The following is a 17,453-nucleotide window of genomic DNA, read 5'->3' on the forward strand; positions in this document are numbered from 1 at the left end:
ATATATATATGTGTGTGTGTGTGTGTGTGTGTGTGTGTGTGTGTGTGTGAGAGAGAGAGAGAGAGAGAGAGAGAGAGAGAGAGTATCCTCAACACATATATGCTTAAAAGCATCACAGATTGCACATAATAAATACATATAATTTTATCTCTCAGTTCAAAAAAAATTAAATGCATTTTTTAGACTTGGTTTTTATTTTTCATTAGACATGTATACTTCTAGTTTCCTTAGCATAAAATCATAGAAATGTTCTTTGATTTATCATATTGCTGGAAAGTGCATGATATGATAATGCATATTTTAATAGAAAAATGGTCATCAGTCTATGGCAATTAGTTTTCTTAAAAATTACTTTAGAATTTAGAAATTTAAACAAATATGGAATTCATGTAGATCACAAATCAACTGGCATAGGATAATATGCAAACAATGAAGCAGGAAAAAAATGGTCACAGGTATTATAATCTGGAAGTATACATTTAAAAATAGCCACATTCACATTAAATTACTTAAAAATATAAGGCCAAAATTGAGTGAAATTCATGCTTATAAAGGATACATAAACAAGAAAGGTTTTGATTTTAGCACTGTTTGAGATATCAAAAATCTAGAAACAATCTGAAAGACATCACCTATAAGAGATTATTTCAATGGAATTCTATGGGGTGGTTAAGAAGAATTATATTGATCTATTGATATAAAATATCACTAACATAAAAACAAATAAGATGAAAAATGTTCTCTATAATTGTATAATACATTTGAGTTTTTAAAAAGGATATATACACATGTGTTTAGGTACTTACATAAATACTTTTATATTACATATATAAACACATATGTAATTATATATATATAACCTATATATATGTACATACACTCACACTAAAAAGTCTTTATTAACATTGATTACTCATGGTGATCAGGCTTTTGTAATATTCTTTGAATTGTTTGTTATATGTTTTGTCTATGTTTAAAATTTCAAAATTAAAATCCTTCCTGACAAAAGAATACCTAAAATATGTAAAAGATAGTAGAATATTGTACTTGAATATCCTACTTAGAAATGACGAAGATGTGCTTACTCTCTCCACTTTTGGGGGATTGTTCTGATTTGGGATCTAGATAAAAATATTTATTTAACCTGATTTGCTATGATTGATCTATGCAACATTCCTGGTGACAGGAACATTGAGATATTCGTGCAGTGTTAAGATCTTCATTTGCTCTCTATTTTCCATTTCTGGTTAAATACCTAAAAGGCCATAGAAAATCATTACTGCATTTATTATGTCAGTAAATGACTTAGCAAGAAGTGTAGTAAAGAAATCCTGGAAAGAAGGGAAACTTCTTAGAGACACTGCATTTCAGGAAACAGATCTACCTTGCCCATCTAGGGAAGCACAGAAAGAGATACCTGCAGGGAGGGTGTGTATAAGTCCACTGGGACCAGAAAGGCCAAGGAAGCAGAGAAGCTGAGTAAGAAACTCAGTTTTAGAAGAGCATAATTTGATCACACTAATAAATTTTTGAGAAATATTTTATGCTTCAGGTTGGGCCCCAAAAGATCATATTCAAATGTGAAATAATTAAAATTGTAGCATTTTGGGCTTTAAATTGGAGCATTCGAGGATAAAAACTAACGAGAACGTGAAAGTCTCTTCTGAGTGTGCTGTCCATGCTAATGGTGCATTTAGCTCTTAAACTTGCTAATTACTGACATGTATGTTTCTCAGCATGTCCAGAGTAAATTCTGTTGCTATCTCAATTACTGTACTATGAAAGAATGTAGGAAGAATTTGAAAATGGCCTTTTTGTCTGTTTCTTACTAATTCCCCTAATTAATTCCATAGGACCAAAATTAGAGAAAAATTATACTGCTGAATGGAATAAGTCAAGCTGGATTTAAAGAAATATAGGTTAGAAATTGAGGTGGTTTTCCAGAGAAAGCCATGTAAATTATATATTTTGTTTGTTTGTTTGTTTGTTTGTTTTTGGTACAGGGGTTGAACTCAGGGGCACTCAATCACTGAGTCACATCCACAGCCCTATTTTGTATTTTATTTAGAGACAGGGTCTCATTGAGTTGTTAAGTGCCTCACCATTGCTGAGGCTGGCTGGGAACTTGAGATACTCCTCCTGACTCAGCCTCCTGAGCTGCTGGGATTACAGGAATGCACCACCATGCCCAGCATAAATTCTGTTTTAAATGAAGCCAAACTCCCAAACAAGCCTTTAAACATCTTTGTGTCCCGAGGATCAAGGTTACCATGGCAAGACACCTCAGCAACACAGACATCAGATTGTAATCATCATCTTGTCTTTACTTCTTTGGTTCCCCATGAAATTATTGAGAAGATCCTGGCTCACTTGGTTAGCAATCTTCTGATTTAAAATTGCAAAACGTGGCTCTTTCTTCTCAAAGGTAAAATACCTCATTATGTGCATGTAGAAAAGAAAATAGCTCCTAGTTTCTTCTGAAAACAACTGTAAACTGCCTTCAGAAATCCTTCACAATCCAAATTTTCCTTTTTTTTTGTCTTTAACAGATACAGATTTTAATTTCATTTAATCTTGTTGATATATCATTTTGCTATTAATCAATGCTTCTATTTCTTTTCTAATTATTCTATAAGTGATCAAAAATGAGTGTCTTCAGCCACATCAATGTTTGTAGCAGCACAATTCACAATAGTTAAGTTGTGGAAGCAACCTAGATGCTCTTCAGTAGATGAATGGGTAAAGAAAATGTGGTGTATATACACAATGGAATATTATTTAGCATTAAAAGAGAATAAAATCATGCCATTTGCAGGTAAAATGGATGGAGTTGGAGAACATAATGCTAAGTGAAGTTAGCCAATCCCAAAATACCAAATGCAGAATATTTTCTCTGATACAGGATGTTGATTCATGATGGGGTTGGCAGGGAGCATTGGAGGATTAGATGAACACTAGATAGGAAAAAAAGGGAGGAAGGGGAAGGGAGGGGGCATGGGGATAGGAAAGGTGGTGGAATGAGATGGACTTCATTACCCTAAGTACATGTATGAAGACACGAATGGTGTAACTCTACTTTGTGTACAACAAGAGATATGAAACATTGTGCTCTATATGTGTAATATGAATTGTAATGCATTCTGCTGTCATATATAACAAATTAGAATAAATTTTAAAAATCATGATAATAAGGAGATAAAAAGAAAAGAAAAAAGAAAAAAAAGTGAGTGTCTTCCATTTCTAACTACCCCCAGGTCAAGTGTTCTGGTCACTAAGTACACATTAAGTGCAGTACAGATTTTGTATTTAATTTTTTTTCCCAATCAAAGTCAATGTGACCTTTGGGAGATCATGCTAAAGTAACCTCCTCCACCTACATATTTCATCACAACTTGTTTTATTTTCCTCATGGACTTTGGTGTACTGGCAAGTGGCTTTCTAGAGGAGAAAAGAAAACCTTTATATATAGTGCTTGCCAGTTACCAAGGTATAAATATACCCATGGCAGCTGATTCAAAGATTCCTATGTGGTGTCACTGAAAGTGATGTTAGGACAAGATCCACATAACCAGGTCTCATGTAGCAGTGTGAACAGGCTTTGGAACACCAAAGCTACTAATGTTTGTGCTCCTCATTACTTAAGATTGATTTGTTGATTATATTTATTTTCTATCAAAACTAATCTCCAGGCAGAGAACAGTGCCTGGCATACAGCAGGTGCTTAATAAACATTCAGTGGATGAAAGTATAACTTTCGACTTAAATATATAAAAATTTTAAGGTGAAAATTATAATAAAAATATTGTTTTAAATTGTTCTGTGGTATGTGTTCTAATAATTTGAAAATAATCTCCTGGGAAAATGTGACAAGAGACGACTCATGTATCACTTTCAAAAATTTGTCTTGTATCTTTTTTATCTCATAGGTTTTCCTTAGAGATGTAAATATGAGTTTGGGTGGAAGTGAGGTTGAAAAGCATAAAGAAAAAAGAAAAAAGATTATAAGCTTTGAATTTAAAGTTTTATCACTGAAAGATTAATCATAACTTCCAACAGTGAAAATAGAAAAAAAATGTCCACTTTTAAACAAAAGAAAATATCATTTTGTATTTCATGAGCTAAATAAGTTTAAATAAAACAATCAAGAAGCAAAGAAGTCTTTGCACTTATGAATTATATGTTATTGCCTATGGCAGAATTAGAATAAAAATTACTACTGTTATGATTTGCATGATCATTGGCAATGTAAGATAATGTAAATAAGACCCTACAACTGAAGAATAATTATTCAGATTCAGCTTTCCTCTTTTCAAAGTTTTTACTTTTTTGAAGAAAATGAAAATTAATTAGAATTGACTTTTAATATTTTCATCTTTAGTTTTCTAACATGGAACTCTAAATTAGTAACTCTACATTTGCTTCTATATTAGTAATTTTTAACACAGATGCTACAGCACATTTTTTCTTAGCATGGATTAAATTTATACATTTTGTTTTATGATGGGCACAAAGTAATTCTTAAAAGATTCATTAGATCTCTGTTAATTATATTATCTTCCACCACCTGACTCTCAATGGCCCTCCTTAGGCTCATTTATTTTTTCTGACAGTCCACATTCAACTACTGATTGTGTCTCTTCTTCCAAGAATCTTGGCTTTGTTCATCCACTCCTAAGAATGCCTTTCTTCCTATCTCTGTCTTCTGTAATTGCTGACTATATTTTACTTAATAGTCGACTTATTCACTTTTTGTGCAGTACTTATTCACTAATTATATTTTGTTGTTTGTTGTTTATTTTCCTTCTGTCTTGTATAAGTACAGAGATTTCTTTTTATTCACTTCAATATCTCAATGCCTAGAATAATACTTGGCATGGAGTAAGTATACTAAGAATCTACTGAATCAACAGACAAAGGTACTTATCAAAACAAATCTAAGGATTATAGTAAGATGCTCTATTTATGATGAATTTTAAAACATAAACATTTATATTTTAAAGTATAGGTTGGCACTTCCTCTTAATCTTGTGCTATTTTGACAAAGTTGTATGAATTAAGAGATAATGTGATATCTTGAATCATTCAAAAAAATTTTAACACCCAGGCTCAAAGAATTCCAGCATGAAGGTGCAATTTTCTCATGTAAAATGTTGCTTATTATACGACATTTATAATCTAACAAAACACATTTTCCTGGTATGCTAATGCATTATGCAAACCCTCTCGTGATTTTGTCACAGAATTTTAAAAGTTTCAATTAAGTGAAACAGACCTTAACCAGCTTTGAATGAATTGTCTAATGAGAACAGATTTTATATTCCAAAGTAGTTGTTTTTAATATTAACTTATATTTATATAGGTTGGAATCAGTTATTTTGTCCTTTGACCTAGCTTTCCTTCATGCATTCCTCTCTTTGGGTATATCTCAAATACAGCAAGAAAGAAAAGGGATAAGTAACCATGTGAGCATATGTGTATATGTACATATAAACACATATATTTATGTATCTGCATGTATATACATACATACATCTTTATATATTATTGGAAAGCACAGAAATTCTTGTATCCACTTTCTGCTATTTGGGGGAGATACTGGGGATTGAACTCAGGGGCACTTAAAAAACTGAGCCATATCCCCAGCCCATTTTTAAAATTTTATTTACAGACAGGGTCTTACTGAGTTGCTTAGGGCCTAGATAAGTTGCTGAGGCTGGCTCTGAACTTGTGATCCTCCTACCTCAGCCTCCCAAGACAAGGGGATTACAGGAGTGTATCACTGCACCCAGCTCAGTTTCTACTCTTTGTAAGTACTTTGCTTATCCTCTCTGAGCCTCAGTTTACTTTTCTCCAAAATACAATAAGAATACATACTTTTCTAGCCTGGAAAGAAAGGGTGAAAAAGGCTAATCAAGGATCAAACCTGAAATATATAAGGCACTTAGTATTTATGGAATAATTAATTCCATTGAAAATACAGTTATCTCTGATGTAAACTACTACATAACCTTTAATAAGAGAGCATGGAGATTATTTAACCAAATAGCTACATAGTTACAGATATTTTAACAACTGTCTAATCAACACACAACGAAGCAACCAGTGTGTGACTAGTTCAAGTAGATTCACCTTGCTGAAACCTTATGGTGGATATATGAGTGATCAGGCATTTATTCATGATATTTAAGCATGGGCACATCTCCCAAGCAAAACAAGAGATTAAGAAAATTTCCTTGTACATCTGAATGTCTCAAAAAGGAATTCACAAATTACTGGAGAAATAGTGTTATTCATACTTAATGAAAAGAACTCCAACTAGCAATTATTTACTGATCATTTTCTATATTTGTGTAGACATATATTAAATATATTGAAATTGCTACAACTAGAAGTAATAACAGGTAAATGTACAGTGATTTGTGCTTCCCCTTAACTTCCCTTTTAATCCTTAAAGGGAAGAAAGACCTACAGAGTCAACACAAAGGAAGAATGATAGAACAAATTTTCAATTAGGTAGCTCAAGACATAAGAAACATGCTATGAAATATCAGGGGCTGGGAATCCATTAGAAAACAAAGTCAAAAATATTGCTTTCATAATCTCACAATCTGAGATCTGTGTTGAAATAGGTACAATTATGATGTTTAGATTTATGAATCAAGCTACTAATAAAGTATGTTTTTAAAGAAATACATCAGTGGCCAAGGTATTTGTGTGTTCTTTTCATAGAAGTTATTGAATGAGCTTTAACATTTCATGCAAAACTTTGGAATACTCTCCAATATCTTCGTGCAAAATTCAACTTCGTTCTATAGTTGTGGCCAGTGCCTAGCACAGAGTTTGCCACACTGTTAGGGGACTTATGTGCTTGTATATTATATGTATATACAAATAAATTTGTATATTCTTTAATATTTTCAAAATGTATATAATCCCATCAGATCCTGCAGCAAACTCAGTGAAATTGCAGGGTAGAATTTGTTTCCTCCCATTGTACAGTGTCTAAGAGATTGAATGATATAATTACCCTGTGTGCCAGATGAGGAAACAGTATCAGTGAGAGATGGGTCTTCTGCAAACCACATAACTAAGACTTGAATTTCAAGATCAGTGTTCTCTCTAAAACAATTAAAAGATAGGCAGACAATAGTATGGCAGTATGTAAAAACGTGGATGTGTAACTGATGTGATTCTGCAATCTGTATATGGGGGGAAAATGGGAGTTCATAACCCACTTGAATCAAATGTATGAAATATGATATGTCAAGAGCTATGTAATGTTTTGAACAACTAATAAAAAGAAGATAGGCCTATTGAGCTATTCCTGAGTGTCTTTAGAGTCTCTTAAATATATGGATAGTCAATCATCTTTGACTTTCTCAATCATTGGTGAAATGTGCTTCTTTTTTTCTCTCTTCCGTTTACCATAAAATGGAAAAGACCTTCAGACATAATCAATATTATAATTAGAATAAAATGACATTGATTATATGCAAATATTTTGCTGCAAAACAGTGTCTACTTTTAAAAGTTTGTTGCTAGCCAAAAAAAACTCAGCTCTATCACAGGAAAGGGGATGGAGGCCATTTGTTATTTCCAATCCTGCACCCATGGTCATCCCATTAAATTACAGAAAATTTCTCTATGCTTCTTAAATTCTTTTTTTAATTTATTTTTTCAGTGTCTTACTAGGTTATTATTATTATTTTTTAAATACACGACAACAGTGGAATGCATTACAATTCTTATTACACATTTAGAGCACAATTTTTCATATCTCTGTATATAAAGTATGTTCACACCAATCAGAAAATACAAGTCCCTACTGTGGTGAGCCAGTGAAAGCCAACTGTCCGACAGGGAAAGGAACCATGGCCAGTATTTGTAGACTCCAGTAACTGAACCCTGAAGAACTGACTTTAAAGTAGACATTTTAATAACATCACCTACTAAATCACAATCTGCAGAGTATGGCACCTGGCATGTAGCACTCCTGACTCAATTCCTGGCACACATTAATTCATCAATAAGTGACACCTCTGAATAAAGGCCGGTTACAGACAGCCGTGAAAGTGTGCAAGATAAATATTTTTCAAACTTAATGATAGAAACGGATCTATTATTATTATTATTATTAAAAAGCATTTTTAACAAGTTTGGTTTTTAAAGCAAGTTATTTTCTGGGCAATATACCCAAGTCCTATTGAAGGAATTCTGGCACTACGTCAGTTATCTTGTGTACTGTTATATGTCAACATTCCAAAAAACTTTAACAGAAATTAACAGCAACTACAATTAGATCCCAACATTTCTGGCACTAGAAGCAGTTTCTCTCTAAAGCAAATGGGATTGCTGGGCTGACTCTCTTGATCTGGGGGGGAAAAACCCATCTCCCCACCTCCCTCTCCCATATCCCGTGTTTCCATCCCCTCTTCCCCAAGCACGTATATTCTGACCATTTGAGTGGAAAGTTCAAAGAAAGCCACACAGCTACACCCACTCAGCGCTCCTAGGGGTGGAAGAGCAAAGTTCTAGGGCAGAGCCTTCCTTCCCAGAGCCTGGCCATGCAGTCGCTCTCGGATACCTGCTCCACTAAGCGCCGCGTCTGAAGATCTGCTGCCACGGAACAGTTGCGTCTCCATCTGGCTGCCAACCCACCCGAGCTTTCTTCTCCTCCTCCACCACCACCTTCCTGCCTTCCCCCTCCTCCCCCTCCTTTCCGTCTTCCCTCTCCACCCCCGCCCCCAATCTCCTCCTCTTTTTCTCACTACAAGCGGTTGCTGATGCTGAAGCTGAGCGTCACTTCGGCTCCCACGGCAGACATGGCGACATTGACAGTGGTCCAGCCGCTTACTCTGGACAGAGGTAAGGGAGCGGCTCGCCCGCCAGGCCACTGCGCCCCCTCTGCTGCCGCCTCTGCCCCTGACAACTCCCACCGGGACAGCAGGACACGCTCGGGCAGGGCGAGCAGGAAGAGCGAGGACACCCAAGAAGGCATTCGCGCCTAGAGCTGGATACTTTCTTCCCCTTTTTCTCCCCGCCTTGTCCCTGCTGCCCCTTCGCGCTGTACTCGCCCGGGCGAGGGGTGCTGGTCCGGTTCTGGAGCCCCTGCCGCCACTCCCAGCCCCTCACTGGGTCGCCTCCCGGCCGCGGGCTTTGTTGGAGAGGATGAGCGGGGACCGCTAGGCGCCCGGGGCTTGGGGTTGGAGAGGGGCAGAGAGGAAGCTCGCCCGGCCCGGGAGCAGAAAGACTGGCAAGGGAGTCGCCTGCCAACCTGCACGGTCAGGCGGCCCAAGAGAAAGGAAGTTTGTCTCTGCGTAGGAGGACTAGGGTTGGTCCAGTGACTGGTGCCCAGGAGGCCGCCCAGGGGCGGTCAGGGCGCTCCTGTGGGGTGGCCAAGCGCCCAGCGACTGTGCTGCCGCGGCAGGGAGCTGCCCTCTGCTGAAAGGGCAACGCGGAGTGCGGGCAGCAGTGCCCGGGTCCTGACGCCGCATCGCGGCAGCAGAGCCCCGCTCTTCCCAGCCTCGCGTCCGGACTGCGCTGGGGGTCGCGTTGCTCTCTCCTCCTGCAGCTCCAGAGTGGTAGCAACTCTGTTTCTCACATCCCAGCCAACCTTGTTCTTGCCCAGCTAGGTGCAGCCGCGGTGTCCCTAGGCACGAGGACAAAGCACAGGTTGGGTTAAATTTTAACTTCTGACCTGCGACCCCAAGCTTTCTGCCCTCTGACTTAAATGGGGAAACAGTGTTGGTTTCCTCCCCAAGACCTCCGCCAGCCCAGGGATGGGTGATCCGCTGCGATCAGGGCCTCTCTGGTGCACCCATGCGGGCTTATACCTGTACCTATGTGATCGCGTTTCCTTTCTGGCTTGCGACGTCCAGTTATGAAGGCGCTGAGTCCCATGGCTCTGCAGAGAGAGGGCACCGGCTAGTCCCTGTCCGCAGCGGCCGGATTTAGGACCCGGGGCGGCCATTTGGAAATGATGTGTTCAGAGGCAAATGATTTAGTCTATGGCCCTCTAAAATTTTTCTTTCTAGCGGATAAAACTGGACAGTGGGGCAAAGCAAAAGAGCATATTTGCAATGAGTACAATGCAAAAGTCAGTGAACTCAGTTTGAGGTTTTTAATTTGGAGAGATAGTGGATGTCTTTAACTCAGTCAGCCGGCGCCAGATGTTATGTGGTACCCATAGCAACCTTATTTGGGATAAGAGTTTAAAAATTTATTTTAAATGATAAAAGATTGATTTTATGTTGGAAAATGTTGATTTACAACGTAACAAATTAGAAATAGTTAAGAGCTCAGAAATCCATTGTATAATCCATGATTTCAGCCCCAATATCATCCTCTGCACTAAGCAGGATAGATCCATTGCCAGTAAGAGCCAGATGGCAAGCTATTAGAAACTGTGGATTTCCCAAGTATTTCTATTTTAATGTGATGGGCGCTTATATTGTCCCATTACTAAATTACAGTCATTAAACATTCTAAGTAAAACAACTACCTTTGGATCAGACTCTCCACAAAGATTTTATTCCTGAGCAATTTTATATCCACTTTTTACTACTAATAATAAAGATATTTCACTTCTGGAGGATTTATCTTAGTCTTTACATGCCTCAGCATGTACTAAGAAGTGGTACTGAACAGATATGGATTTATTCTAAAGTTTGTTCTTGTTCATGTTCAAACTGTACCTGTTCTTCTTGGTGTGATTGGGTCCATGCATGAGCTCAGAAAGGAACTGGGTTAGATTATGCCTAGATCTGAATACAATCACCAGCAGTCCACAGGATATGTAACCTACTAGGAATGATGGGCTATTGTTATCACTGCTGCACATGTTCAATATAAACAAGTATTTTTCTATCATTTCATGATAATACATTAATGATCAATTAATTGATTCATTTCATCATTAAAGTCATGGAATAAAGGATCCAAGAACTTTCCCTTTTGGAAAGTGTGTGTTAAAAGAAGCAGCCCAATACTACTTGTTTAGTTCCCAGTTGCAAATCTGGTACTCAACTTTGGATGAATCAGTTAACCTCTTTAGACATCAGTTTCCCTCTGTGCCACATCAGGAGTTTAGACTAAATGATTCTGACACTGTGCAGCTTTAGCAGTCTATAATTCAGCTAATTAAAGTTAAGACTCTGTTTGGTCACCTACTGGGAGATTTTCCAAATCATTCCTCTCCCCGGCTGCTTTGGTACCCTTTGAAGTGCTCTAAATTTCCCCACTGCTTTGGTTTCATGGAAGCTTTTATCACACTCTTATTGCATTTGTCTCCCCAGTGGGTGGAGCTCCTCAAGGGAAGAGTTCATTTCCGAATTCATCTTTGAATTCTCAATGCCTGTCATCATCCCTGACATGGTAGGATAAAAAAAAAAAAAAAGGTCTGTTTGTACAAATAAACAAAAGACAGCAGTAAGTCAAGCACTGTTAAATATAGGGATTTAGTGGTGAACTGAGGTATAGTTCATAGAGTCTGATTTTGGCTGATAAAGATAACACAGATCAATGGTTTTTAACTGCTCTTTTCCTCTATGCACGAAATAGATTCTCAGCAATAATAGTAGCTCACCAAGGCTATGTTTTTTAACCAAGACTTATGATAGGTGGGCATAGGGAAGGAAGGGAAGAAGGTGCTTCACAAAGTCTCCCCAGGGCATCTAGGTGAGTCTGAAAACAATCTACAATTTTACAGCTGCTGATTCTTCTCCAGTATCTTCATTTTACAAATGGAGAACATAAAACAATGATGACAAGATGTTTTCAAAATTACTCTATCACATAGTTGGATTTAAGATAAAATATATTTTTTCTTGTTCCGAATCCTTTGGTAACCTAAAGTAGAATCATAAACACGTGAAATCTTCAGGGCAAGGTCTAAACAAACAAATCAAAACTATGGATCAAAATTAAGATTAAGTCCTCCTAGAATTCAGAAGATATCATCTTAAAGTAGGAAACTCGGAAGTCTGCATCTTGCTCCTTGGATCCCCTCTGGGAAGCAGAGAGACCTGGTCTAGACTTGGCTCCAAAAGGCTAAACAGGTGATTTAGGGCATTCATGGCTCTAAGTGTATTCCAAACTCTTTTCCATTTGCTACTAAGTTGTTGGATTAGACTGGCTCTGACCAGGGTAGGTTCCTTTTCCCTCTGGTCCCAGTCCATGCATTCACTATTCATTTATCATCTATTAAATGCAAGGTACTATGGGAATACCAGAAATGAAGTTTCTTGCTTTAAGAGTCTAGTGGGGAAGACAGATAACAATAAGATATTATTAACTAACTTAACAAATAAGTAACGAGTGCCAGACTTCTGCCAAATATCGTTTTAATGGATGCGGTGGTGCTAATGAACAAAACAGATAAAATCTAATGGTGAAGAACACATTCAAAGATGATTATAAGTGCTGGGGAGAAAGAAGAAAACTGGGTAAAGGAGAATGGTGGGGGCTGCTGTTTTAGATGTAGTCATCAAGGAAGGTTCTATTGAGTTGGTGACATTTGAGAAGAGCCTTGAAAGAATGAGGAAGCAAACTTTGCAGATGTTTGGGGAAATGTGCTCAAAATGAACTCACATGGGCATGCGGGGAACATCCAGGAAGCTAGTGTGAGGAAAGACTGGCAGGAGAGGAGATGCAGGTTGATGGTAACTGGACTCATGATGATGGTACTCATAATTAAGATTTTAGACTAGTTGAGAATACAAAGTGTTGTAAAAAAAAATAACCATGCCATTGAGATATAGAATAATAGGGGAGGACCTGATTGATGTTGGTCCAGGAAGGTTCACTGAGAAAGTGAAATGTAAACAGATTGTAGGGTGGTAATAGGATTCTTAGAAGAAGCATTCAAAGAGAAGAAAGAGTAGGAATAAAAACAGCTCCACATTTACAACTTGGCTAACAACTGGTTAATATGTCTAAAGTCTAGAAAATAATCGAAAATTAAAATTACCAAGAAATAATTACCCTCTAAGTATGTATCCTGGGGTAGAAATTTGGTTATATATGCCAAGGAAATCTACAGATCAGCTTTCCCTTCTTTTTATTGCTAGGCTAAAACATCATATATTATAATTAGATTTTCAAAGATATACTGAGCACTGTAATTTACATGTCACTGTGCATAAATCTGCATGTTGAATCCAAGTGGTCATAAGATGAGATCTATTCATTTTTGGTCTCATATTTCATGTTAGATAGTAGTGTAGGAAGTAGCACATATAATTTACCCTCTTGGCCAAGTGAAGATGCTGATAAGGAGATTAGTGTGGCATTCTCTTCCAGGTTTTAAAACGTTCACAGCAGCTCTTCCCAACACCCAGAGGCTGGTTTGCCCAGATTTTAATCTCTGAAACCAGGAATGACCTTCAGTTAAACCAGAGGCAGCAAAGCAGAGTACAATCTGGATACTTAATACCTTCCTTTAAAATGACATAGAAATCCTTCATTATATGAAAGAAAGGTTTTGGTCACTTTCCTTGGTAACACCAACTCTACTTTCCATCTCAAGGTCAGAAAGGATAATATAAAAGAATTTTTCAAAATTTCACTTTTGTTGAACATCCCCCATAATTTTTATCCATAACCAAACGGATTAAAAAAAATCCAGTGTCAAAAAATGGATAATTAAAACATTTCTATGTGTTAATTACTGTTATGAAATTTAAAATATTTGATATATGGTGACATGATCAGTTGGTTACATTCTGTAATTAAATGCTTATACAAGATAAAATGTTGACATTACTGTCATCTAAGTTTTCTGTGAGTTAAATTCAATTTGGATAACTTGCAAAATGTAAACAGAAATCTTTACTTCTTGGCTTCTTTAAATTGTAATTTAAAATATTGATTAAACTCATCTTTTAGTATGCTTTGTCTTTTTTAAAAAATATCAGGCTTTTGTCCTTTAACAATTCTAATGTAAAACCAAGACCTTTTATTTTGTGCATTTCAAACTTGTGGGGAAAAAAAAACATGAGAACAAAAATGGAATGCCAATGAGAATCCCATGAGTGCCACAGTTTCCATAAAATTTGTGATACATTAAAATTTTTCTTTTTCCTTTCTACTTTTCAAGGCATGCAGAGCTTATTACTTCATGTATCTTCCAATTCAAGCCTTGGGCAGCCTATAGCTTTTTTAATCAGCTCTATTCACCAGTTTTTATAAAATCTGTTTGCCTGAAAATTGCTTTTGCTCATAGCCGAAAAAAGCTTGCCCCTTCTCTTGTTCCTCATTATTTTTTATGTTTTATTATTTGACATGAAAAATGTTAAGAAGGAAGGAAAATAAAAATTATGGTTTTGTTTTTATGTTGCTCTAAAGACATGTACCATGGTGGTCTTCACTGGGGAGGAATAAGAGAAGGACTGATGATGTCTTACACCTCTTGTGCTAAAAGTTTCCTACATCAGCACCCAGATATGTTTTAGTTCACAAACTTTAAGTGCTTGCTTGCTTTCTCATATTTTCTGGAGGCTCCAATAAATATTTTAAAAAATATTTTTATTGAACTTTTTTTTCAATATCATTTCCTTTTGTGCTATATATTTAAATATATATTTAAATAATATATTTATATATTCTCTAAGAATCAAAAAATTGTCACCACATCCATCTTTTCTTTTTTTGTTTGGTAATGGCAAGTTGCCAAGAGAATGACTCAAAACATACATCTTTTACTTAAGGATAGCTTTATAGATAGTTCTAAAATTTAGAATAAATACAGGAATTAATGAAAGAGCTTCCAGAAAAAGAAAAAAAGTAATTTAGTGAATTCTTCTAATTTGCTCCAAGACTCGAGATATGTTTGGTGTGCTCCAGTCATTTATGAAATTAATATTTTTACTTCTGAAGTATTTTTTTTCAGGAATCACAACAGGAGACTAGCTATTTAGAAGGGGAAAGGGAACATAATATGGAGAAAAACCAAATGGGAAAATGTACTGGGTGTTCAGCATGGTATTACATGCACAAAACCGGTGTCTCTTGGAGAGAATTCTTTTTTTTTTTTTTGAAGTTTTGACATCTGTCTGTTAGAATCTATCAAATCAAAGACCTAGTTGAATTTGTTTATGGAGAGCCCACTGCATTTTGTGGCACATAGTAGTCATGGTCTTCCTATTTGTTGATTGTTTAATAAATGAATGAAATAAAGTGACTTAGCTGGCTATCATCAAATATTGCTAATGCTAAAAAAATAACTTAAAGGCTGGACGTGGTGGTATAGGCCTATAATCCTAGCTACTCAGCAGGATGAAGCAGGAGAACTGCAAGTTCAAGCCCAGCCTAGGAAACTTTTTGAGATCCTGTCTCAAAATAAATTTAAAAAGGGCTAAGAATGTAGCTCAGTGGTAGAGCATTTGCCTGGCATGAACAAGACAGAAGATTCAATCCCCAAGATGGGGATAGGGGGTGATTGTGGGAGGAAACCTTTCAACCTAAAATAATGTAAGAATGGCAGCTACCTTAGGTGGTCTGTGTGTGTGTGTGTGTGTGTGTGTGTGTGTGTGTGTAGCAGAGCAAGGGGTATGTTCTCCAGGACTAGGAAAGGATGTGAATGTTGGTGTTACTCTTCATATCCCTGTATCCATTACTTGCATTTATTGTGAATTAAGCCAAACAGCTAAAGTTGGATTTTTTTTTTTATTGTGGGGAGGAGGCTACAGAATAGCTCGCCCCCATCCTCAACCCACACAAAAGAAACTGCATAGTTTATTTTTTAAAAAAACACACACACACAAATCAATGAATGGTCAACTCTGACCTTATAAACAAATTTAAATGGATTTAATTTGAAATCACTCTGTATTAGCAAGTGTGAAATAATCTTCAAAAATCACAGATTACCACCAATGTTTTATATCTGATCCATGTGATAGTTTTATATGATTTGAATTTTTCTAGGTACTATGCTGAGTTTGATGACTTACCTAATAAAAATAAATATGCCCAAAGACCACTTTTTAAAAAATTGCTATTATGAGAGCAGAATGCATTACAGTTCATATTACACACATACAGGACAATTTTTTATATCTCTGGTTGTACATAAAATAGAGTCACACCATTCGTGTTTTCATACATGTACTCAGGGTAATGATGTCCATCTCATTCCACTATCTTTCCTACCCTCATACCCACTCCTTTCCTCTCCCTCCCCTTTGCCCTATCTAGAGTTCATCTAATCCTCCCATGCCCCCTCCCCGACCACATTATGAATCAGCATCCTTAAATCAGAGAAAACATTCAGCATTTGGTTTTGGGGGATTGGCTAACTTCACTTAGCATTCTATTCTCCAATGCCATCCATTTACCTGCAAATTCTCTTTTAATGCTGAATACTTTCCATTGTGTATATTACCACATTTTCTTTATCCATTCATCTACTGAAGGGCATCTAGGTTGCTTCCACAGTTTGGCTATTGTGAATTGTGCTGCTATAAACATTGATGTGGTTGTGTCCCTGTAGTACGCTGTTTTTAAGTCCTTTTGGGAATAGACTGAAGAGTGGAATGGCTGGGTCAAATGGTGGTTCCATTCCCAGTTTTCCAAGAAATCTCCACACAGCTTTCCATATTGCCTGCACCAATTTGCAGTCCCACCAACAATGTATGAGTGTGCTTCTTTCCCCACATCCTCACCAACACTTATTGTTGTTTGTATTCATAACAGCTGCCATTCTGACTGGAGTGAGATGAAATCTTAAGAGTAGTTTTGGTTTGTATTTCTCTAATTGCTAGAGATGTTAAACATTTTTTCATATATTTGTTGATTGATTGTATATCTTCTCCTGAGAAGTGTCTGTTCAGTTCCGAGACCCATTTATTGATTGGGTTATTTGTTTTTTCTTTTTTTTTTTTTTTTTGGTGTTAAGATTTCAAAGACCACTTCTAAAAAATATTTTGTGGGATTCAAACTTATTTTGAACTTGGATATCTGTTTTGAATTATTTTGAACTTAGATATCTGTCTTGAATAGAAAACTAGAACTTCTAATTTAACCAGATGGTAAGTTATCCTAGAAACACTGTAGTTATTTCAAGTCTACCTGGTTCTAGTCTTTATTTGCCTAATGAGGTGATAGTTATATTTTAGGATAGGATCTTCAATTTTTTTTAATTGAAGAATAATACTTACCAAAAAAAAAGGATAGAAAAATGGGAGTCACAGAATGTTCATAAGATTTAAAACTCCACAATAGATGGAAGGAGGGGAAAAAGCCAAGAGACAGCTGACTGTATTGAACACTAATTGAAAGAATTGTGGAATATGGTTGAGGGACTGCTAAAAGTGATTTTTTAGGAAAATTAGGGAACAGCAGTAGCTGTTGATAGACAAATGACCTGGCATCCACATAATAATAATAATAATAATAATAATAATAATAATAAAGTGTTTTAGGAAATGATAGACCAATCTATTAGCTGTTGCCTC

General features: G+C 36.5%; 1 protein-coding gene across 1 annotated transcript in view; it reads left to right on the forward strand.

The window, feature by feature from the left end:
* Positions 1–8,783: 8,783 nt before the first annotated feature.
* Positions 8,784–17,453, forward strand: part of Lin7a (lin-7 cell polarity scaffold A) — a 130,423-nt gene continuing 121,753 nt past the window's right edge. Inside the window, exon 1 of the mRNA XM_026391417.2 lies at positions 8,784–8,865. Within this exon, the coding sequence (XP_026247202.1) occupies positions 8,784–8,865 (82 nt within the window). The remainder of the gene's footprint in view (positions 8,866–17,453) is intronic.

This window comes from Urocitellus parryii, chromosome 5 (genome assembly GCF_045843805.1).
Source record: "Urocitellus parryii isolate mUroPar1 chromosome 5, mUroPar1.hap1, whole genome shotgun sequence".
NCBI lineage: Eukaryota > Metazoa > Chordata > Mammalia > Rodentia > Sciuridae > Urocitellus > Urocitellus parryii.